We start from the raw sequence: 25,416 nt of genomic DNA, 5'->3' as shown, positions 1-25,416 counted from the left end.
GGGTAACTTCCCATGTAACCCCAGTAGCCACAAATTTAGCTTTTGGGTCTTCTTTAGAAGAATTCACAATCAAATTTTTTTGCTTTAATATAGGAGTTTTTTTATAGATTTAGTATGACAGTGGCTAATTACGTCACTAAAACTGGTGAATCTTTCAGATACAGACACAGCTGTCATCTCAGATAATGATACTAAGTATAGCACTCTTAAATGGAAGGGGGGGAAAAGGAGGAATGAGTGGCATTTCTCCCCAAGAAATGCAAAAGTCACTGTCAAAGTTCAAGCCTCCAAATAATGTTCTACAAGGAGCACAAATACATATATTTATAGAAATAGACTGCTTCCTCTTCAGAAGTATCTGACTGCAAGGCCTGAAAATAAGGTCTTCTGCTTCTTTGCACAACTGGCAATAAACAGCAATAAGTATTACAATCATCATCCTGCTGGTAGCGTAAAAGCACTAGACCACAACTTCCAGCCAGCTCAACAAAGACTGCCGAGCAGCCCTTGCACAGGCACGGATTCATGTCAGAGTGTAAGCTTGGGAGGGATCAGAAAGATGAGCAGAACCAGAGGGAGCGAGATCACTCAGCTATTTCCTACACTCTGTTTGCTTTGGTCTCGGTGCCAGCCCTGCTGCAGTCACGCAAAGGTCTCCCAGGACGAGCGCATCCAGCACGGGAACGCCGGCGGGAGCGCTGGAACGGGAGACCCAGAGGCTGCGAGCCACCGCGCCCCGTCCAGCGCACACCCAACCACCCGTGAAAAATGTGTGAAAAATGATACTTCGGATGTCAACACGTCTGGAGAAGTGGGAAGGCAAGGAAAAGGAGGATCCTGTTAGGAAGATGTCCACTGCTGTTCTCGGAGGGTTGGCTGGAACCCAAGAGATGTAGGAGGCTCGCAGAAAAGAGCTCGCAAGGCTGAAGCAGGAATGTTTCAGGATGGAAAGGACTTCAGAGAGATGTGAAAGGCTAAAGGACTTCACCTTTTAAACAACTTGGAAATTCTGCTCAAAATCTTTACCTCTTTGGGTCTAACAACAAAGCTTTCAGACCAATCAGGTTTTTTTTTCATTTCAGAAGAAGTGATTTAGACAGGATTTTTCATTACCAGAATTCAGAAATGTGCTTAAAAGGCAACTTTTCTTTGGCTTTGCCTTTGTTCTAAGTAAATAAAGCTGCTAAAAGAAAGATCATGTAGCAGTTTCTTCTAGCTATATGATCCCTTCTTCTCACAAGCATTTAGCCATAAATTACATTAACTTCAGATTCTGATGTGACTTTATTAAATACTTGGTGAATTATGACGTCTGTTTTAAATTAAACCTCATAACAACACTTTCAAAAACTGAGCCTACAAAAATTACATCTTACGCTAAGGATAAATTTCAACTTGAAGACTATACTTGAAAAAACAATCAGTGCAACATCAGAAAACAATTATTAAAATAAAGAAAAAAAAAACAGAATACTTTTTAGATTGTGGTTCTTTTCTATGTTAAAGCTACAAATATTTCAGTATACTTACTGTTTTGGCACCTACAGTGCTAAAAACACATACCTCAATTCAAAGAAGTTAAAAACACAATACAATCTGTATGTAAGTGACATTTAAACCTGTAATTTTCATTTGCTTTGAATAACTTAAATAAATCCACTATTGGAAAGCTTCAGAAAACTATGGTACCAAAGCTCAGTCTTAAAAGGGTGATAGATTGCTAACAAACTTCAGAGTAGCTGTTTACAGAACACATCCCTTCCTCCCCACTGTACTTTTCAAATAAACCATGTAGTAGGCAGGGTTTTAAAAAAAAAATTAACTGCTTTGACAGAAAATTGGAATCCTGATGAAAGGAAAATTTATTTTGAGCTGTGCCTTTCCAAGGGAAATGTCAACAACTTTAAAAGAACCAAACAAAAAGGACTTAGAGAGCGTAAACAAAAATTGAAAATGTCATCACACTGCCTTAGTAGGGGTGTAGCTCTCATGGGGTTGGTGTCACTGCTCTCTGAGAACCAGGCTCAGCAGGGGGACTGACACGTGGCGAGTGTGGGACACCACAGTCAGACACTGTCTGATCCAAAAGCCAGGGTGCAACTGTGGTCTCCAAACTTTGTGATGTTCTGGAGTATCTCCTGATTCAAATATATGATTTCCAACTAAAATTTTCCAGCTTTTGATTTCTAGCACAGAGTTCACGTCTGACCAAGCCTAAAATTTGTGTGGGTAAAAAAAGCCAGCCATAAGATCAAATGCCACTCCTTGAGCTCTACACGAACATGTCAGGTCAGGATGGTGTCACTGAAGACGTGGGATGAATATGGTTCACTCTGCTCCACTGACTCATTTTAAACTGCTGTGCCTCAGGCAGAGATCAGAAATGCTTGCTCACATGTGGTTTTATCAAACAAGAAGTATTAACCATCTAGGAAATCCATGTGAATTACCTTCTAAAACACATTTCTCATGTGAAAAAAAGCGATTATACAAAAGCAACAATTTATTTCTGAGAAACCTTGCCCTTGTAAATAAAATAACTTCCTGTCTAATTCTATCAACCTGGAATAAAGACGGGAAAAAAAGAAAAAAAATCTGTTTCTCTTCCAGTTCTCGTGATACAAACTGAGCAATATTTCAAACACCAGATGCAGAGTCACAGAAATCTTTTTACTAGGAAGGGTTCTTAAAAATCTAACATCTTTCTTTTATGCATACAGACCTTTTCTCATAAATGATACCGCTTTTGATCTAATATCCTCTCTCAGCTGCCTGGTTTTGATCAAGTATTGCAAAATATAAACATTTGGAGCAAAATTGATCATATTCTGTTCACCACAGCCATAAGGCATCTTAATCAATGACGACAAACCGTTGATAGAAGGCCCAAGTAAATCACCTGAAAGATAAAATTTAACCAAAATAAACTTACTGCAAATAAATACATAGCTCACATATAAAGGGTGGTATAATCTAAACTGGGAGAAAATATGATATATTAGGAATGTTTCTGATAAACCACTAAGCAGGCAGAGAAAATACTTCATCTACTAATCAACTTTATATCCACTGATGCAGCTCCCCACAGACCTTTCCAACTACAGAGTAACTTCAAACAGTTACCATTAAAATAAATAAAAAATAAAAATAAAAATAAAAACCTGAAACCAAACAAAACCCCACATAACCAAAATCTGTTTAATCCAGGAAAATGTTTCAATATTGATATGTATTCAAAATTTCATTTATTTCTTCTCTCACCTACAGTTATCAAAGCCTAGGTGTCACAGTAAACAATTAGTGAGGTTAGAGGTATCATTTTGCAGACAGCATAAGTAGAACAGAATACTAGCAAACTCTGCAGGACCTTCCTGACCAAAATACAACTCCCTAACTGAAAATACCTTACAAACACCATATTGTCATAAATTAAACAAAATAATGGAATAAAACACTCCATCCATAAGGTCTCCCTTTGTTTAGCCTAATGCATGAGATGGTAAATTACCGTGACTTAATGATTCAACATACTTATATTGCAGTTAAATAAAAATTAATGCCATAATACATTCCCTAGCGATAGAAACAAAATAAGTTAATTCTTACCAACAGCAGTGACCTGCACTCTCTCACTGTCATTTACAACATCAGAAGGAAAAGTGAATTCCAAAGTTTTTGACACTGCTTGTCGTTTATTCCCAGTCAAATCCAAAAGGACTGTCTGAGAATATGTCTGTTCCAATCCTTCAGCCTACAAAGATAAAGACAGGGATTCAGAGTATCCTTCTGTAGTTGATCCTGCCCAGAGCAGGAAGGTCACGCTACACCCTTCCAACCTCAACCATTCTTTGATTCTATCATCTTGAGCTTTTATTGTAGGATGAGATATATAGATGTCTACCACCTTCCATTGAAAACAGAGCCTAGCATAAATCAGACTTAGACATCCAAAGCTAGGCAAGTCTTATCAATGTCTGGTTTACCAGAAAGTCTGGAGGCTAAAATTCCACCTGTAGCAAAATACAGAAAAGATAATCTAAAATAGGCTTTGAATGAAAGCCAGATGTATGGCAAAATTGAGTGCACTTATCCAAAACAGTTATCAGGCCCACCTTCCACAGGCTGACAAATTAGCTGCAGCCCCAGGGGCTCAGTGATACAAAAATGGCTTTCACCTTGCTTTCAAGAAGCATTGAACAAACTATTTGTAGTAGAACAGATCTGTGTGTTCATTCCTGGAAGGGGATCTAAAGAATTTCAAAGGACTTTTAAAGAATTATTTTATAAGTGTTTTCTACTTAAAGCCACCCAACCCCTAACTAACCATACAGAGCAAAAGGCAGACAAGTACATTGGTTTGCCTGTTGCCTGTCTTCAGGAACAAGCCAAGCTGCAGACTGTTTACCTTTACTAAAACTTTCTGGATAACAGCATCAGAAGCAGCAGATGATATTGCTGTCACTTTGATGGGAATCTCTCCCAGCTGTTTTGGCTTAATTGGGAATTGAACAGTTCTCCCATCTTCACTTGGTACAGATATAGATTGTTGATTTAATGTAGCATTTATTTCATTGGATGTTAGAATAATTTCAAAAGCATCGGTCACATCCAGGATCACAGTAACCTGTAAATACAGTAATATTTGCAATATAAAGTGTTAATTTTGAAAAGGTGCTTTCATAGGCTGCCAGCTATCTTGTGTACAGAGAAATAGGTCTGCCCACTAAAGAAAATACACCAGTTCCCACAAAGAAAGATATGGTCTCCACCAGTGATGATAACCCTGCAATATCTAGTGACATTCAAAGATAACGAGACTGTTATGTTACCTCAGCTTCTTCTTTCAAATAGTTAAAGATGTTCACTTCCAAAATGAACTGCTCTCCTCTGATGACAGAGTATGGAAGGTTCAGGAAAATAAAAAAAGGCTGAAAAACTTCCAGCTGCAAAACAAAATCAGTCATGAACCCTTACAACCAGAGACTAGAAAGAAAATGACTACACAACGTGTCTTCCAATCACTTTTAAATTCAGTGACAGAGCAATGTTCAGTTGTACTCCACAGCTGACAAAGCATGTTCCTGCAGGGCTGGAACAGAAGGCAAAGGTGCTTCTGGTCATTAGCACCTTTAGAGACACCATCCAGATGAGAGCTGCTGACAGCTTTGACAGGGAATCAAATGCATCATGGTCTATCATCTGGCAAGTTTGGAAGCTGTCATCTGTCCTGAGCTCTCCTTAAGGTAACAACTGCTTTGAGTACACAAGGGATGGATTAATTAGGTCAGTTGACCTATCTTCACGTCAATACACTAGCAACTAAATAAATCACCCAAATTTTGTAACTCAACAAAACCTTACAATGATTTTTTTTTTAATTTAGTAAGATTAATCTTAACATAAGTTCTTTAGTTCTACTTCTAAAAATACATACTATGTTAATTAAAACTGCAGAAATATACCAGCAAGCAGTTTCTTTTATGTGTGAACAGAGGGTTTTGGAAGAAATCTGGGCTCTAAGAAGTCAGTGGTAAGGTCTCATCAAGCTGAATGGAATCAAAATTCCACTGTTTATGAACATTTGTACAATAAGAATGGCTGAGACATGATATCCTTTATTATCAAAATGTCAACTAAAAATTATTTTAATTCAGTTTGCATTTAAAAACATCTTCCAAGTGTTTTAAGTTTCAGAAAAAAAAAAGCAGAGGGATTTTTTTTTTAGCTAGCAAATATTCCAGTGCTTTCTCTAAAAAAATAAAAGTTGCTTGCTAAAGCTCTCAGTTGCTTCTTTAGATATTGAACATTAGAGAAGTTCTGAGGGAGACTGTTTTGGTTAGTTCAAAGTAAAAGTTTTCTCTATGTACCTATTTTCTTTGTCTTTTTTGTTTTACTTTTCTTTAAAACTGAAGTTTTACACTCAGGAATATGCCAGTATATTAAAATAAAATACAACTGAGTAAAATTACTGACACTCTGTGTAGGAAAAGTCAAAATAAAACCATGGTGCAAAGCAGTACATGACATAAAGCACACAGATGTCATTTATTTCCCCCATTACATTTTTCATGTCTTTCTTTTACTTGCCTCTCTGTATGGTACTGATTAACATGTTTCAGCCATATGGAACTCTAAACACAACATAAATGTCCCAAACATAGTGAAGTACTGAACAGTGCATGGAGGTGATTATAGCTAAATTATTATCTCAACATCTGTTCTACTTGGAGCCTTCTCACATTTGAGGATGAGAGGCCAAGTGTGTATTTCCACACAGTTTTAATCAGAAAACTATTCCTCTTTCTGTCCCATCTCTGCCAAGCCAAGTGAAAGAAACAAGAATCAGGATTCCAGTCTCAAAGGAGCCTTAGCCACAAAATCCAGATTGGGCTCCAAATTCTGTAGTGGAGTTCAGATCAGGATGTTCAAAGCACATGCTCTGCATCTGAAATAGCAGCCAGCTGTGAAATCTGGATCTAGACCTCAGTTTGGATCTCAAAAGTTGCCCTTCCCCAAGAATTTGAGGGCATGAGAACTTAAATGCGTAAGTTGGTTGTCTTCAGACAATGCTTACACTAGTCCAGGAACCAAGATGGAAATCTACAGTCCACTACTACAGTCTCAACCTTTCTAAACTTGGGTCTGAAGGGGAGCTGTGTCTGATAGGAACATAGTTTCTCTAGGATCTTTACCTAATGAATGGACAGATTATTCTGTGTACATAAAATACTAGCTAAATGAGACTTCAAGAATTAATCCTTATTTTAAACAGGATAAACAACTCTCTAACAGTTGAGAGGCTTCCTTGAATACAGAGTGATCCTAGGACAACTGCACTTGTACACTGGGAATCTCAGGTTAGAGATGTAACCTGAGGGCTGCTGAATTTAGCTTAATTTGCTAAACTCCTCAAACATTTGGAAGCAAGAAAAGAGCCTCAGGACACAGAATTTGGGAGCAACAAGACTCTCACCCTATGGCTAGCTCTCAGTGTCCACTCTGCTCCTCAGGCTGTCACCTAATATTTAGCACCTATTACAGATCACAGAACAGTTGTGTTGGGAGGGATCTCTGGATGACACCTAGTCCAAGCCCCCTGCAACCTAGAGCAGGTTGTACCTGTGTTTACTCCAGGACTGCTTTTGACAGACAAATTGTCTTGGGTTATGTGACCCATCTCGCCAGCACTGGACCCTTTTTTTCTACAGGATCATCTCTACTCCACAAAACAACATCTGTTACTCCAGGAGGACTTATTTGAACTGCTTCCAACAGCCTGACAACAGGGTGTCAGGTCGTATCTCTGACTCTGTCAGGGTTTTCTAGGACTTTTGTTTGTTTGCATGTTTGTTGTTTTGTTGTTTTTGGGTTTTTTTGTACTACTGCATTTGTATTTTTAGTATTCCTAGTAAAGAACTGTTATTCCTATTCCCATATTTTTGCCTGAAAGCCCCTAATTGCAAAACTGTAATAATTTGGAGGGAGGGATTTTTACATTTTCCATTCCAAGGGAAACTCCAGTTTTCCCTGACAGATACCCGTCTTTCCAAACCAAGACACAAATTTAGTCTTAAGTCAGCTCTCCTGTTCTCCCTCCTGGCATTAGCCATAAGTGATAGCAGAGCAGTAAACAAATGCCCCTCACATCCCAGCCACCTCTTCCCTGCCAGTCCGTGCAAACCTCACTGCAAGCACTACCAACGCATGGACTGCTCTCTGGGCAGAGCCAATAAAACATGGAACACTGCTCCCAAATAGGCATTCCCCCTTTCTACATACAAAGATTCTGAAATGGGCACATCCTGGAAGTACTTTTACACAAAAATTGCTCCAACAGAAACAGGCATCCAAGTATCTGTGTGGAGTCTTAGATATTCACATGAGCAGGAAGGGAGGCAGACACAGTATCACATATGGCTTCAGTGATGTTTTCTTTACAGTTTGAACACACACAGCCTCTCAATCTCTTCACCAGGGTAAGGAGATGCTGCTGTTAGAACTAAATCAGAGAGTCCAGCAACCACCTGCAGTGTTACCAGCCTTAAAGAAGAGCTCTCTAGTGAGCTGGTACCTCCACCGGAGCAGTCGTCACGCCAAGCCCGCCGTTTTCAGAGATCACAAAAGCACTGGCCACCCAGGATGTGATGGTGTCAGGCACAATGGCATCCATCGTGGTTTCTGTGCCAGATCTGAAGGCAGAAGGGGAGAGCAGGCTTTCAGAATCATCCATTTACAGACATCAGTAAGGGGACGCTTATGTTTAAAATGCATGAAAAAATAAGTCCAAATTCCTGGAAAGAAAAGCTGCCATTATCCATTTTTCTTTGTCTTTTTAATCATTTAGAAATACTGTGATGGGATCAAAATTATTTTAAAAATTTAAATTATTTTAAATTATATAAATTGAAGGTAATTATGCTGGATCACATTACACGTAATCCACTTTTACAGGTCCTTTAAAACAATCCCAGATGATGGTTGCTTCCTGAACTTCTCAGCTGTAAAAGAATACAAGATCTGTGCTTCATGATGCAGGTCAGATTTCACCACCTATTTTGATCTACTGATAGAATAGAACAATAGACCAAATAGATGATTAAATCAAAATAGACAGTTTGATCTATTCACTGAATTAGGTACAGATAGCTATAGATTTCCCTTTTCAGGCTAATCACCATCTTTTTATGTACTGTAGAGAAGAAGGCTAGGTCTCCCTATCCATTATTTCCCCATTTGCAGGAGTTAATTTCTTTTGTCTCTAGGACTTTTATCCCGTTTCTATTGAAACTCCTAGGCCCTCAGTCAGGCGTAACCCTCTCTTTTGCAATTGTACAATTCCCTTTTTTTTCGATCGCCAATCTCACTTGTGGCCTCTAGGTGGTAGCAGAACATAAATCTATATTTTTAAGCAGTGTTCTTGAGCACCAGTGCAAAATGTACTGAAACCTACCAAAAAAACCCACAAACAAACAAAAAAATAACCAACAAAATAACCAACGCAAATCGGTTTCCTTTTGCGTCTAACTTATACCTCATTTTAGTGTCAATCCAAAGCCAAGTCTCTGGAAAATGTGTCCTCACATAGAGATTGCTGAAATCAGGAGGTCCATTTTTAGACACCGGCATATCATCACCGAAACCATCCTCGATCGGTATCATCTCACCATCTACAAAATAAAAAATACCGTCCTATCTCTAAATATCCTTATTTGGAAAGCTCAAACAAATACAGCCAAGAAAATTCAAATTAATATATTGTTTGGAGTCTAATCTACAGCTTTGTTACATATGGTAATACTACTCTGGGACACTAAGAACGTTTTTATTTTAATAATAAATAAAGTTTCACACAAATTTCTACATAGCCTCCGTGGAGTGCTGATGAAACTGGTGTAATTTGGTTACACGTGACAAACCACTGCAATATACATCAACTGGAGCTGCAAACGAAAACTCCACTCATCCTCAGGCTTTTAAGGGGTGATGACACTACAGTAAAAAAGGAACATTTCTGAAATGCTGATCATTTGAAATTTTATGTCTTGAGTCTTTGAAATGGTAAGGATTTGCAAGGCTGGATGCAACCTGTATGCAGCACAGTAAGAAGACATAATAGGGGCCCTATCCCATGGACCTCCTCCCCCACTCAGTAAATGAGATTTGGCTACATTTGTTGTATTACTTACAAAGAAAATGTTCCTTATCCTCCTCAAGAACTGCATCAGTTGATACCCAAAGGCTGCATTTCTGGATAAAATTTATACAGTATATCTCAATACAAGACATTCAGGACATCAACAGTGCTTATCTATTTTCTTTTTCTTTCTTTTTAGGTAAATAAAGTCATAAGCAAGCATAAAACTAAAGCAAATAATATACAGAAACCTAAAAAACTGAGATGATATGAATCTAAATTTTGCCATAATGACTGAAAACTTTTCAAAAACTTTATCATGAATAAAGCAACCTGTATTTATGGAAGTATAAATATATTCCTTGGTATTCAGAGTATTACATATTGACAAAATTCACAATTCAAAACTCATATAAGCCACCAAAACATTACATTGTCTATAGTTGCGAAAGTTAGAAAGTTCACTTTTTTCTAGCAAGTGATGTTCAAATCACTAAGCAGTAAAAAAAAAACTACAGCCTAGAATTATGAAAAAAAAAATGCACCTGAAATACACCGTAAGAACCTCTGACCAGGGGGAAATACTGCACTGTGCTGTATAAATTGAGCTCATGGAGGACCTAAGGAAGAAAAAAAAACCAAAATCATCCAAAGAGTAAATGACATCTCACAGTTTTATGAACCTTCACTGATGCTAATTCATACACAGCTGTACCACAAGCTGTAGGTTGCTTATTTCTCATGCCAAACAGAAAATAATCCGTGACAGGATGAAGGGGGTTAGGTTGTAGTGGTTTTATGATTAATGGAAGAGTGGCCAAGACTGTATACAAGCCTGGAATAGAGCCCACAGCCCATTGATATTTTACGGCACTTAGGCTATGTCCTTTGAGCACTTTAGGAATGATATATATTGTGAGCTCTTTCAAACTGGAGATGCAGTAGAGCTTCTCCAAGTAAAGGTAATTTAAACAAATGAATAATTTATTCTGCCCTCCCAAGAAAAGAAAGTCTCTGTTTTATATTATTAATTTTAAATAGCACAAAGCACAAATCATTAGGGGCTTTTTTCTGACTTCTTTATCTTTTCTGAAAGAAGAAACTGCCAAGTCTTAATTTATCAAATGAAGAACAATGAAGTATTAATTGGAATTGAAAATGCTGTGCCTATTACCTTTAAAGCCTTACAGTCTCTGCCACTCATGACTTGCAAAATTAAAAATATTAAAAATATTGCACAGGCTAAAAATCCTGCTCAAAAAACATTACTTGTTCAGCATATAATCTGTAACATTTCCACAAACATACATCTTTCATATACAGAATAATGAGAACCTTCTTTTCCCATATACTTACAGATTCTTCTGTTATGTCACCACTTTCTCCCAGAAGCTTTGCACTTTTATCAACAACTGAAAGTCCAATTACTGATCCTGGCTCTGTTGTACTGATTTTAAGGGAGACTTTCTCAGATGGCTTGCCCTTATCTTTGCTCCAAGAGATTCTAATCTAGAAAAAAGTGAAACACAGCACTGATTTAAATTCTACAGTGATATTTACAGCTGTTAACAACTCCCAGACAGTAGGTTTTTTTAGATTATTTGGCTACAATTAAGACCCTGGATTTGCTTTTCCTAGAACCTTTGGGACACTGGTGCCAAATGGAGGCATTTTTCATGCAGCAGAACAAACAGGCTCCCTACTGATGCCTGGTTCTAAGCGTTAAAGTCTCCAGAGGACAGGAAGAATTTGAACCCATCCAGTCTCTGGATGATCTCACCTATATAAAGTTATAGTGAGGCTTTTATTTGCACAAAGGACCAAATCTCACCTTGGTGAGTAAGCTGGAAAAATCAATTCATTGATGCAATAGGTATTTTCCCACTCTTCAAACTTTTTTGAGTTGAAGTATGGATAGTCACATGAAACACAAACACTGGTCCCGATGTGACCATTGCCTGGCTAGAACAAGGTCTTTATAAACTTTTACAATTCTACCCTTGGAGCCCTTACGATACCTTGTCACTGTATTGGCCAGAGTAATCTTTGGTTCAGTAATTGACCAAACCACTAAAAACACAGGGAGATGCTGTGCATCTGTTTATGTGGAAAACATAAAAGTAGAAAGGACTTTCAAATATGCAAAAACTGGACCCTAATAACACTAGTATTATCAAAAGTCTTCCCAAAGACAAACTAATGATCAAACCTCAGATTAGATCCCGAATTAAAAGGTTTTTACGTTTACAATCCTATGATCCAAAATACTATTTACAAAAAACAGACAAGCCATGTTTCAGACTCAAGTTCAATACAATTACCTTGTCATCCAAAGCAGGCTGGATGGGGACAGTGAGAGCATCATTTACAACCACTCCAAGCTCATCTACATAGAATACAAGTATAGATATCAAAGGAGCCCAGGAATTTTCTGCTGTTAAAGTGAATGTTTTTGTAGAGTTTGTACCAAAAGCCATGATTTGTTCCTTAGATAATATCTGAAAGAGAAAAAAATCAAACACTCAAACTCTTGGTATCCTCAATATGTCATAAGCTGAGCAATTCATTCTACAAGTAGCTGCTAAAGAAGAGACACATAGCTGTGATTATTTTTTTACCAACTGCTAGACCAGTTCGGTGAAAATGGGCATGGTAGGTGATGTAATATTTAAATAATAGATTTTTTTCTGTATTTTAGTTCCTGTATCACCAGGGACAAGTAAAGAACTACAAGTGCACACATATGGTATGAGAACATAAATATACAACAGTAATAGGGTTGGCTTATGTGGGTTATCTGTAACAGCATTTGAGTTTGGACCAATATAGTTTTAAAAGCAAACCTCCAAAACATCCCTGCTTACACTTGGGTTTGCCTCATGGAGAGCATGAACTGCAGTCTAGTAATGTGCTCCAGTTAAAAGCAGGCATTCATTATAACAGATCAGACTAGAGTTGGTCTGAAGCTATCCCAAATACCTGGGTTTCAGGTCCACAGCATCCATTTTTTGCCTCTAAATTTGTTCCTACTGGATCATAGACTAACTAATGAAGACAGAGAGATGAAGAGAGTTCCCTGCCTTTGGTTGCATAGACCTGATTTATTTTAAACCTTCTAGAGAGTGTTTCTATTTTAGAGAATACATATGAATGCCCAAATTTTACATGGTTTTCCTAATTCAGTTTACTGTCCATTTCTGTGAAAGAAAAAGAATCCTAGCTACCATGGTCACTAAGATGCAGACTGTGAACAAGACAGGCATGTGTTAAAGACAGGATGGGAAACTTATCATAGTATATATAACAGATCTTTCTGATCCTTCAAGACACAGTAGAGCAGCTGAGCAATTAAGCCACCACCCAACATCCAGATGAGAGAAGCACTTTTCCCAGAAGCACTTCCTTACAGTGCCAGGGGCATTCCTCCTAGGTAGAATAGTAGAGTTCTCTTTCACAATGGACCATCCTAGTGGAAAGGAGATTTTTGGGCCTCCTCTTCCACAAAGCACAATTAAAAAACGCTGAATCTCTCAAATGTTTAATCAGATTCCACTCATTGGAGTATTTCTCAAGTTGGTAGAACTCATCTTGGACTGTTCTCCTATGCAAACCCTGTAACTTACCAGGTAGTGATACTCTCTCACTGGCTTGTTGCTTGAAATGCTCAGCTCAAAAGACTTCCCAGCCTAGGAAAAGCACATGATTCACATGGATGAGTATGGAAAAACCATGAGTAACTTGTTTTTTTATCATGGCAAGTTTTGTCTCAGACTGTACCTTTATATCCTGGTTCTTTGTTTTAACCTGGAGATAAGTCTGACTGGGGGAGCTGAACACGTCATAGACACCTATGTCAGTCTTACTGCTGAGGAACTCTGCCTGCAAGATAGTGCACAAAACCCTCTTAACAAAACAGCAAAATCTGTGATGTTCACATGAGTGGTACAGCTTATAAGAGCATGGTAGCCTTAGCAAAAGTCCACTTTATGCTTTGGGTATCTGGGGTTTTTTCCCTTTGATATCATGGTACAATTATTAAATCCCGTTTGACAGGATCTCTCACTTTCTTTCCAGCTGTAACATGAAGTAACAAAAATAACAACAGGTGACATGTCAACTGCTGCAGATAGCAGGACAGCATATCACTGATGCCAGCCCACACAATTTAGTGTGTCAGCACTCCAAAGCAACACGTAACAAAGAGTTTATGTACCTGCACTCTCAGAGTTTTTGTATCAGACAGGATTGGAAACTCAAGGTCAATTACTCCATTTTCTGGAACTGTGTAGTTCAGGACATGGACTGTCAGATTTCTCTCCTCTGTTGCCTCATTTTCCAGGTGAGAAAGTGAAGACTGATGGAAAAGCAGGTCTGACTGTTGTGCAGTGATTGTTACAAGGTTCTGCCTCTCTTCAGCTGTCAGCTGGTTGCTATCCGAACGTGACACCTTTAGCTAAACAAGAAGAAAGAAAACACTTATCAAACCCCTCAAACAGGGTAAAACTAAAATGCACAACACATAGCAAGTGACAATATATTTGCACTCATATCATATAAAAAAATACTGCATCCTCAGGTTTCCTACATCAGTAGCTTTATTTCTGTTCCCTAGTAAACACTGCAAGTAGGCAAGTCAGGCAAGAACAAAATTATTCTTTATATATAACTTATATATAATTATTATTATATATAACTTACATATAAATTATTCTATATGTAACTCCTGGAAATAAAAAAAGAGTAAAAGCAGAGTCGATGGAACCGAAAGGGCCACTTCAGCTCTCCCAAATACTCTTCTAGTTGAAAATGTTTGTATCTCAGGTAAACTATAGATATCCTACCTACAGTCTGAATACCTCATTTTATCACTTGCATTTCACCACCACAAGAAAGGGCAAGCTGACATTTACATTATGTGGGAAAATAAGTCACATGAGCAGAGAGGGTGCTGAGTCAGATGTGTTTATGAATTCATCAAGTGAGTTGAAGACTGAAACCAGGCGCAAAATTGACATGTGCAACTTCTTCACTCCATCACACATCAATCAGCACTACAACTTACAACCTTTATGCCCACATTCAAGCAGATTTTCATCTCGTAAAATCATTCTTATTATGCATTATACACTACAAAAAACCCAACATTTATATTTAAAGGCACTGAACTAATGTTTCCCTTTTCTTTTTCATAGATGTCCATAGATGTCACTGCATTACCTCTCCTCCTCAGCCATTATTTTCCTGTTCTCCCTCTGAAGAGCATATGCCCTTCCTGTAAGATCTCCACTTTTTAGTAAGAGCAGCAGCTGTTCATTCACACTTCTTTGGGAGCATAACTGATACCTTCCTGTCTGCCGGCTGCAAGAATTGCCAGATGCCTCAGCTATCTCTCACTCAGTTCATCTTTGGAAGAGGAGAAAAAAACAGGTGGATTCAAACTGGGATGCTGGCAAAGAAAAGGAAAAGCACAAAAACCGAAGGCCCAAATGATTCAGGCTAGCATAAAGCTACATCTTGAGCCAATTTACTCTGGAAGAGCTTATTCAGCCTAAATCACTGCTATTTAGGTCTCATTTCTATACATTAAAGTCTTAAGAATTGTAAAATTGACTCCTCTTTTCAAAATGCAGTGGTACAATATGCAACCTCTGCAAAACTTAGAAATAATGAACGCACATGAGGAACAGAATGAAGACCATGAAATATTTCTGTAAGTGGACTGCAGCTGGCATGAAAAAGACAGGACAGAAGGCAGAAACAGCACTTTTGCTTGAAAGCAATGTGGTTTTATGAGTTTTAACTGAATCATGTAAAAGCTGCTTAAATATACAAATTCACTATACAAAGTATATATTTATGTGTGTATGTATATACAGTTAGATGTACAAATACTATAAAGAGGTTTGAAACTTAATAACTAATCTACTAGTAGTTTCAAAGCACAGTCAAAAAAAAAAAAACAGCTAGGGAAGATTTCTCTTCCATAAGAGTGCTGACAAACTAAACACAATTATATCTTGCCAAGAATACAGCACTCCCTGCCACTTTACCCTTCTCTAGAGCAAATGCCTTCAAGTTTACTATTTGCTGATATGTACTGTGAAAAAAGAGGGAATTTGAAAACACTTCTGTAAATTACACCTAAAAATCCAAGGCAAACTTTTCTATCTAAGCATAGAGAAGAAGTCACATTTGTTTATCCACAGATGATAATCAAACAAAAGAACTTACAGTAGCTATGAAGTTCAGAGAAGGCTTTATAACTCTAGAGTAGTCCAGAAATTCAATAAAATAGTCGCTTTGCTTTGGAAATATGATGGTACTTGAATTTTGGGAGATTCCTGTTGAATAATTGTATGTGTTTAGACAACATGCATTTAACACATATATTACTTTAGCAGCAATACCATTTACTGCCCATGACTCTGAAATAATTCTATCATATTTATCACCATTTCCACTCCTATCATTCTTCATCCTTGTACATCAGTACATCCTTGAGCATCAGTACAAAGGTGGATATCTACTGGTTCTGCCTGCCACAATGCAATAGAAGATATACCACATAGGGCTCCACTCACACAGATTATGTCAGAATGACACGAGGAAGGAACTTATTAAATCACAAATCAGCCAGCTTCACCTTGCCGGGGTTTCTACAGAAAGTCTGTAACAAAATCTAAATTCTGGGATAGGCAAAAATTTTGTACACGTGATTTTTGCTTTATCTAATGTGCAAGGTGCAGTGGAACATGAATACAAAAACCCCCTCAGTTTGCAAATGTAGAAGAGGCTAGACTGTGGACAACCTAGGACCAGGGAACTCTTTCTACTAATGTGGCTTACAAATGCATGTCAGCTAAGTTTATGATCAAAGTTAAGTTTGTAAAATTCAGGTTAATGCTAGCAATTCTTTATGCCTGCTCGTCTCATCAAAAATGATCCATCACTGACTTTAAGCTCCTATCAGAATGTGTTTCTCAGTTATTTAATAAATCATTTAGCATGGAACTCCATCCAACTGAGTTAACAGCTGGTTAAACTATTAAAATTCTAGGCAAGCAACACTCAGCTAATATATTTGACTGTGGAGGGTTTGTGCTGACACCAGTACATGACACTTTTCTAGAGCTCTCCCACACAGCAGCAGGGCACTGTGTGTGTCTGCCAGAAGACCTCACACAGCCACGTACCTGTGAGTGACTCAGTCACCACCGCGATCATTTCGATGGGCTCTGTGTAATCGCCATCACCTTGGTGCCACGACTGCTCAGCATTCAAGCTTTGCAACATAAGCTTGTTACAGGTTACATTCACAGATCCATTTATCTGCAGTGTAGGAAAAAACAACTGTTGAGCCAGAAAAGTCAAGGACACCTTTCTGTCTACAGTGGCTTATTTCTGGTTAAGTCCTCTATATAAGTTTCGGAGTGTGAACATCAGAAAATTATGAACGCTGACCCTTTATTTTTTTTGCTGCCAACAACCATTTTTATTAAATCCACTAGAAGTTCACTACTTTTTTAGAGGTAACAATGCTTTATGGAAAAAGTTACTTTTTTTTCCCTGATTTCTAGAATTATCCACTTCTACATAGCTAGTGCAGTGATACCTAAGCTTTACAGGAAAATACAATGAACAAGTCCCTGTCTGAGGAGAGAGGTATACTCTGCTCAACATATAAGATCAGAGCTTCTGTAGACTAAGTGCTGCTGAAGACACTGAAGTCAGACAGTGGCTGAAGTCAGCAAACAGAAAATTACAGTCACTTCATGCAGCAAAAATTTAACCTTTTTTAAACACTGTGCACACCTCAAAAGTAAAATGCCTGATTTTGCAAAGAGAATGCAATGAATCTACCACCTCTTTTAAGCCTTCAGATTGAAAGTGTGTGTCTTTTTAAATTTCATGCTCCAGGTTACAATTAGTGCAGTAGCTGAAATGTAATTGCTGGCAATTAGTGGGCAAAATGCTTTGGTTTCTACCATGCTAGAGCTCCACCTAGACAACTGGAGTGTTTCCCTCTGGCCTTGTGACACAGAGCTCAGTGTGCAGGGGCAGACATAGGGCCAGGGAGCATTCCTGAGCACGGGTCCTCCAGCACTTACGCAGCTCCTGGAAAATTCTTCTACCTGGGTCAGTTGGTACTCTCAAAAATAACTTCCAGGCACAAGTAAAGGGAGCTCAGGTGCCAAGGATCATTCTCAACAAGCAGTCTAAATGTAGATGCTTTAGGCTGGAAGAGTTAAACACTCTCCAGCTGCACTTGGCATCCTGGAATGATTCCAAGCATCATTTAACACACAACAGGACACAGACTTAAAGAAACTACTAAGAGATGACTCACCTCCATTGTTGTTGTTATATTTCTCTTGTTTGTCCAGTAAGAAACAGAAAGGCAAGTGATTGTCACAGTTCCCCTTACTGGCTTTCCATATGTGTATCTGAAACACATCAGCCAAAGTCAAACAACACACCACCCTCCAGGACTCGGGCTCCTGAAGAGCTCTCAAGGCAAAAGATCCTACTAAAATATTATTCTCTGGCCTCAAACATGGGCAGGACATGTTTCTACTTTGAAACGTGGAGTTCTCCTTACTGAGACCGGTTTATCAACACTAAAGCTGGAAGCCCAAAACCTGGAGAAGATACACAGTGCTGCTTCTCTCCACTACACAAGCTCTACAAACCTATTACAATTATTATGGGCTGTATGATGTACAAAAGTTAACTATGCTAAGCTAAAAGTAAGTTATTGAACAGAACGCTGATGCAGCATCATAAGCAATATGCAGTAGAGCTAAAATGGGATGTGGGAAGTGTAAGTTCTTTGCTTAGCATATACTGCTAACACAAAATGAGATATCTCAATTTTGATATTTGGTGATAATTATTACTACTCATGTAGTAATCACAGTCTCAAGAAATCATTGCAAACAGTCTCAAGAATTCATTAAAAACAATGTCCAGCCATGGCAAATCTGAAAACTGTAACATACTCTCTTCTTAGGATGACAGTGGCAACCTGCAGTCACTAAACAGCAATAAAATTAAATTTTGTATAAATGTTTCCAAGTCATACTTAAGAGAAACCACGAGATCATCAGATTGAGACAGAGGCAAAGGTGGGGAGGAATGACATGGGGACAGACAGACCACCTAAAATCATTCTAGTCCTCAGCAGTAATGCATGCAGGTGTGATAACTCTGAAGTACTTAAAATCATTATGCAGGCACTTAAGTAATATCAAAGCTGAAAAGACAGACATAAAAATCAAACAGCATAGTTACAGGAATAACTCCAATAACACTGTCTTGCATTTGAACTCAGTCTAAGCACACCTAATTACAGCAGTAAGTGCCATTAACCTTGAAATTATACTGCCATTGGGCAGCACCCCTGTACTTAACTTGATCTAATAATACCCCAGAGATGAAAATGGGATTTATGACATCTACAAGTTGTATAACGAGGCATTTTATCTACAAAAGCAGTCACCAGGAATGAAGTCATGCTCTATAAATAATTACGATATATCAGGAAAACTTTGTCACTGCTGGGATTCAACATCAGGTGGTTCACTGGTGTCTGAGTTTATTGCAGCAAACAGGTAAACTTTCAAACACCTTATAAGCATACCAAATGAAAGAGTCAAGTATCTGGGGGAAGACCAGAACAGTTTAAGAAATCAAATATTAGCTGGCATATAATGGATTCCAAAAGCAAAGTAGGATGGGGGGAAAAAAAGTGAAGAAAACTTTTTTAAATCTGCCCCTTAGGAGATTGATAGTTTATAATATCAGGTTGCATTGACTCTACAGAATGAAGTGCTTCCTCAAAGTCCAAACATTTAATTTAAATAACTTGCTAAACAATGATTTCTCCATTTCACTTGTAAACAGAATGCTTCTTCAGAAAGTATGTATTTTAAGGCATAGATTACCCACAAAAGACCCTTTATTTCAGTCTTCTTGGATGTATCTGTCAGGGAGATCTATCTGGGTCTAACCTTCAAAAATAAAATTAATTTCTATCTGAGATTAATGTGTAGTAATCTTTTGTTTAGATGTGTGCTCAGCTGAAAAATAAAATATTATTTACAGAGAAGTCTATACTGAAGCCTCTTCTCAATTTCTCAAGAGCTTTTAATTCTTTACCTATTTACAGCTACAGGTATTTTGAGAAACCTGTACTCGAAATTCTCAGTGCTGATGTACTGGAACAAGGAAAATGTTCATAGAAGTTTGCCTAATTTTCCAAGTTGTCTAATAAAATATAGCTACTCTACCCATAGACCTTAACATGGTAAATTGGAGAGTGCCATAAAAAAACTATTAGATCAAAAAAAGCATCAAAATACATATTACAAGCAAGAAACTTAAGAAATTTTCAAATAAGGTAGCGGAAAATGTATACCTATAGCCTAGAAGTATGTTTACCAGACCAGAACTAGAAGTCTGAAAATCTACTGAATCCTGTTACAACAAAATTCAGTAACTAGAAACAGATACTAGCCAAGCAATTTTGAATAGATGGGGCTTTATTAGCATTCTACATGTAAGTTTTTACTTTGACATTTAAAGATCACAATAATTTTCTTAAGAGTAAGGGTGACAACAGTATCAGTAATTTACTTACTTTGCAGAGACAACACCAGTTACATCTTCATCTCTCAAAGAGTAGTATAAAGGTGTTGTTATCATGACATCAAATTTTGGTAAAACTGAAAAAAAAAAATTACAAGCAGCATTGAATTCACAGAAGGAATATCTCTTTTTTTAAGTAACAAGGGTAGAACATGCACTTTGATAAAGACTACTAGTTTCCTAATATAAGGTAAGATTTTTATTTTATTTTTATTTTAAAATATTTTAATTTTATTTAATCCTCAGACTATGACTTTTTGTTGAAAGGAGAAAAAAAGCATTATAAAAACAGCCTGCATATAAGCCTGTATGTCTGAAATATAAAACATTTAGCTTATTCAGCTTTTACAGAACCATCAGCAAGCTTCACAACCAGATACTATACAGATCTTTTGGGATCATTAAAACTACCAAAGATAAACAGGGCAGCTGATAAGATGGTATTTTTTGTCAGTCTCAGAGAAGCCAAAGATTTGGAAATTAAACTTTCTGTGAGTATTTAAAATGTTCATGCCAGACAAGGGAAGCTAGTACAAATTGATGGAGAATCACTACTGATTTTGAACACTACTAAATGCCCTTAAATAACACTTACCATATTCCATCACTTTAAATCTTTGATAATGAACTTGACCCTATTGAAAAAAATTCGTATGAGAAAATGCATACAATTGTAGTTAGATTAGAAAATTTAACACACCTTCTTGGCCAAATCCCACCCATATTCAAGTTAAATTACAATTTCTGACATGGTGTGATTTTAAATCATGGCTCAATCACTATCAGCTCCTGCAGAGACCAGCAGTATATATTTGCAAAACAGAAGGACACAGAAGTTCATGTGAAGCAGACTCTAAGTATTTATCATGAACAGCTTGTGCAGCTTCCAGTCTGCAGACATCTACATATGCCTGGTTTCCGTACTAAAAACAAATTGAATACCTGAGCTAGCTAGCATAAAACTACCTAGCATAAGTAGTCACAGTCATCATGCTAAACCATGACTGACATACCAGCACCATCTTTGCTAGCACATCTGAAATTAACTTCTACAAACAAGAAGCTCCTACAGGGTCTATCTAGTGGATGAGACTATTTCAAAACTTTGTATAATCATATGATTCTACATTTCTCAAAAGGTGACTGCAGTTTAGTAACAGTCTACAGCCCTACTTACTTCAGCAGAGATACCCTTGTGTTGTATCTTCTTGGCTCAGCTAATTGTTACTTAAAATCAAGGAAAGAAATAAACAAATTACGTAATGTGCTGCTGCTTGTGTTCTCTTCTATTTTCCTAATTTTTTCTAAATTTTTGACTTATTTCCTTATTTCATTCAGGACAGAAAAGAAGAATGAATATGGATAACAAACTGTCAGGTGGCATCAGGTAGGAATGACTGTAGCAAGAGAGGATAAACTGAGAACTCTTATGGTAAAAACCCTAGGACCAGGACCTAAACTGGAAATAATTACAAACCTTTGTTACCTGATCAACAACTTTGCAAGTTAAGCATCTCAGACCATGCCCTTTATATATCTGTATTTATACATTTCTTAGCAAAATACTCCTATCAAAGTAAAAATCAGATTGCTGCCAATTTCATGATTAAGTCACTGATCACCAAAATAACTGCCATATTTATATTTCTAGGTTTGAGAATATACATTCAGAATCAGCTATTTTCACAACACTTGTGCAAATCATAATTTTGCAACACAAAATGCTACAGAGCATTGACATACATAAATCAGTCCATAATCAGATTACTATCAGGCAGTCTTAGGAAAACGAATCTTAGGGAAATGACCTGTAGTGAATTCATCTCACATCTTGCTCTATGCACTATTTCCAGTACTAATTATATATGTGACCCTTGCCATAAAGCAAACCATGAACAAAATGTTACCCCAGATAGCACAGTTGAAAATCATCTCCCTTGAAAATAAAATATTGTTTCCCATTATCTTAGAAGTAAAAATGTAAAAAAATATATTTAAAAACTTAGATAACTGTAAATAGTAGGAAACAGAGATTAGAGTGAGACTAGTTCTCCTGGCAGCATCTTCTCTGAGATGACAAGCTTTATGACAGAAATCAAGCTGTGCTTCATTGTTCAGGGAGAAGCAAAGATCCTACTTGATCATCTTGATGATGTGAATACTAAGCCAGATTTTCCATTAACACATTTTTTAGCCAAGCTAGTCTGAAGCAGGACAAGTAACAGCACTTCAACCACTCCATCATTTTAGTTCATCAGGGCAAGGCTGTCTCTCTGGCAAATATTGTTCAAATATACTGAAGCAGAAGTTGCTAAACCAGTTTCCAGGAACAGTGGCTTTTGAGACAAGCAGTTAGTCAGTTAGTTATATATGCACAACCCAAGAGAGATTTTTAGGGGGTTTCTTCAAGATAGGAAAACAACACCATGCCTATTCCATTTTTTCCAGAGCTGTTTTATTCTAGTACAGGTTTTGTCTTCCATGCCTTCTCCTGCTTCTTAGGTACATCACCCTTCCAGACTAACAACGTTTTGCTGTAAATCAGCATTTTCTTAAACTGCAGAACATCTATTGAATTCTTTGCCAATCACCCAGAGTTAGAAAGCATTGCCAAAAAGAGATCTATGTAAGTGTTCTGGGATGATGGGAATGAGCCTTTCTGCAGGGGAGCCTTAGATGCTGTGTATCCTGACATCCAAGAATCCCTAATAACTCCAGTCTCGATTCTGCTCTGCTGTGATGAACCTTCCTGTTTTAATTCACTGGGTCCGAGCCAACAAAGTGAGGTCACAGAAGCTGCTCCTCACAGATTTTTTTTCTTCTTTGGCAACTGGAAGTCCCTAAAATGAATGTGGTCTGGGTCTGTTTTCTTATTTGTTTCTGACATAGACATGCATCGCTGTCAGAGCATGGGGAAAGACTCTGGGTGTGGTCCAGGGCTTTGCCCTGGAAAAGCGCAGTGCTGGCACTGGCTGCATTCCTGGGGCTACCTCATTGTCTCACGGGCCCTGTCAGGAGCACTCTTCCACCTTGGCTTTGCAGCTAAATAAAACAGATTTTTGTCTAGACAGAACAGAAGCACTTCATGATCACTTCTATGCTTTGTTTTCACATGCAAGAAACAAACTCCAAAATGAAATTCTGTTCAAATTCAATAGTACAGTCTCCAGAAACTAGTCAGTCCCACCAGTCTCACCACTATTTACACTAACAGATCCTGATTGAGTATCTGTGCACAGTTGCAAACCACTGAATACTCAGGCAATGTCAAAGGCTTTATGTCTGATTTTGAGGAAGTGGGACACATTTTTTAAGCAATTATATACACAACATTAAACTTAACACATCAAATGTGAAATCCATAACTGACCTAGCAGTAAAACATGACAGAATTCACTGTGGATACACTGCAACATACATTAAACCTCAAAAGCTAAAAAATTCAACATGTAAAGTATGTAATCATTCCCAGTTGATTTTGAAAGTTTGCTTTATAGCTGAAGCTTTAAAAAAAATGTAATACTCTTAAAAATATTTTGGAAAGCCCTTGTTGCACCTGAAACACTACTACTCCTCAATGTTTGATCATAAATTGATACATAACAACTTCCATAAATTAGATTACAAAATGCTGTTTAACTAGAAACAACTTCTGGTTGAAGGCGCATGCTACCAAAACTCAGCAACTAGAAGTTTTTCAGCAACAGGAAATATAAGATATCCAACTAAAATACAAGGTAGAGACTTGGAAACCAGACTGTAATTACTCTGTCTTGAGTTTTCCTGGAACAGCTGTACTAACACCTGAACTTTTATTAAAAATACTACAGGATGTTTAACAGCAGCAAGCAGCCAAAACCTGATTTAAAACAGGATTCAGAGGCAGCACTTCCAAAAATCAAGACTCAGTACGCTTGGAAACTGATCTGTAGTAACGAGAACGGAAATGTTATTTAACAATTCTCTTAAGACAAGAGGGAAAGTAAGAAGGAAAGGCTGGGTATTTAACTAGAAAGTCCAGGTCATGGCATCAGGATAGCTAAGTCATGCATAGATCAGTCTGGGCTTGTCATATGAAGATGTTCCTAAAGCCTCAACAGATCCATCAGCTGGGCTGGATGCCAGGCAGAGCCAGAGCTGGCAGAGTAGTTAAGGATAGGAAGACAAATCTATTAAAAATCCCAGTCATGTACTAAGTCTTCCCTAGCGGTAAACCTAAGTTCTCAGTGACCTCTGCTACCAGAAAGAGTGGTGAAATCTATGCAACTTTATATATGACACAACGAAACCTACACCTCCTTTGAACAGCAGAACTGCTGCAGAAGAGAGAGGAATATCCAGCTAATATCTAGGAATACCCATGAGGAGTGATCTAGTCACTCACTAGCTTTCACTGAACACCAGCTAAATCTCCACTATATCACCAACACAGAGACTCCTACACACCTTAATGTTCAAACTGAATCCCATCCCATATGATCTTGTATTTCACAGCATAAACTCCATTAAAACCAAGAGAATAAAGTAGTTTCCCAACAGAAAAGTTATTTTCCTTCATTCTGTAAGCTGTCTAGTGGGTTTCATTAATCCAATGGTTAACACATTTTCAGAAAAGTAAGTGTGTGAGACAACACACTAGGCAGACCTAATCCAATAGTGTGAATATTGCAAAAGCCACTTATGGTATCTTGCATTATCAATGAAGATGCTCTGCAGGCACATGCTGTAGAAATAGGGGGCCTGAAAGTAAACGTAAGGATTTCTGTGTGGGACTTGGCATTGCTGTTCCATTCCCAAAGGATAAGCAGTTTAAGAATAGCCAATTTTTCTGGACACCAAGGTCTAAAAATTTTGGTTTATTATATACTCTTTTTTTTTTCTCCTCTACTACAATTTTCAGTTCAAGGAGCTTAAATGTCAAAAGGAACCATTTAACCTGATCACCTTTTATCACAAGTTTGGTTCCTTTGTATTCAGCTACTCCAGCAATCTGTGCTGTTAGAATGCAATACCCAATAAGACAACCATGAAGTAACGGAGAACACCAAGAGAACTGCATCAGCTAGGGTAGCCAGGAGTGACACTGTGCCTCGAGCTGACACCTAAGGCCTTTTTAACTAGCAGTTCTCAACGGA

General features: G+C 37.8%; 1 protein-coding gene across 1 annotated transcript in view; it reads right to left on the bottom strand.

Moving 5' to 3' along the window:
- The window catches only part of CD109 (CD109 molecule), a 71,953-nt gene that overhangs the window by 23,283 nt on the left and 23,254 nt on the right, over window positions 1–25,416 (bottom strand). The window contains exons 6-23 of the mRNA XM_063389478.1: window positions 20,877–20,916; window positions 20,274–20,358; window positions 17,982–18,078; window positions 16,828–16,963; window positions 15,866–15,975; window positions 13,848–14,087; window positions 13,412–13,513; window positions 13,258–13,320; window positions 11,956–12,132; window positions 10,991–11,143; window positions 10,180–10,254; window positions 9,687–9,747; window positions 9,032–9,167; window positions 8,072–8,189; window positions 4,830–4,943; window positions 4,406–4,624; window positions 3,607–3,751; window positions 2,723–2,899 (exon numbers count right to left, since the gene is read on the bottom strand). Coding sequence (XP_063245548.1) covers window positions 2,723–2,899; window positions 3,607–3,751; window positions 4,406–4,624; window positions 4,830–4,943; window positions 8,072–8,189; window positions 9,032–9,167; window positions 9,687–9,747; window positions 10,180–10,254; window positions 10,991–11,143; window positions 11,956–12,132; window positions 13,258–13,320; window positions 13,412–13,513; window positions 13,848–14,087; window positions 15,866–15,975; window positions 16,828–16,963; window positions 17,982–18,078; window positions 20,274–20,358; window positions 20,877–20,916 — 2,248 coding nt within the window. The remainder of the gene's footprint in view (window positions 1–2,722; window positions 2,900–3,606; window positions 3,752–4,405; window positions 4,625–4,829; window positions 4,944–8,071; window positions 8,190–9,031; window positions 9,168–9,686; window positions 9,748–10,179; window positions 10,255–10,990; window positions 11,144–11,955; window positions 12,133–13,257; window positions 13,321–13,411; window positions 13,514–13,847; window positions 14,088–15,865; window positions 15,976–16,827; window positions 16,964–17,981; window positions 18,079–20,273; window positions 20,359–20,876; window positions 20,917–25,416) is intronic.

Source organism: Prinia subflava, chromosome 2 (genome assembly GCF_021018805.1).
Source record: "Prinia subflava isolate CZ2003 ecotype Zambia chromosome 2, Cam_Psub_1.2, whole genome shotgun sequence".
In the NCBI taxonomy this organism is placed as follows: Eukaryota; Metazoa; Chordata; class Aves; order Passeriformes; family Cisticolidae; genus Prinia; species Prinia subflava.
The sequence above is the reverse complement of the archived record's forward strand: the minus strand, read 5'-3'. Positions and strand labels throughout refer to the sequence as shown.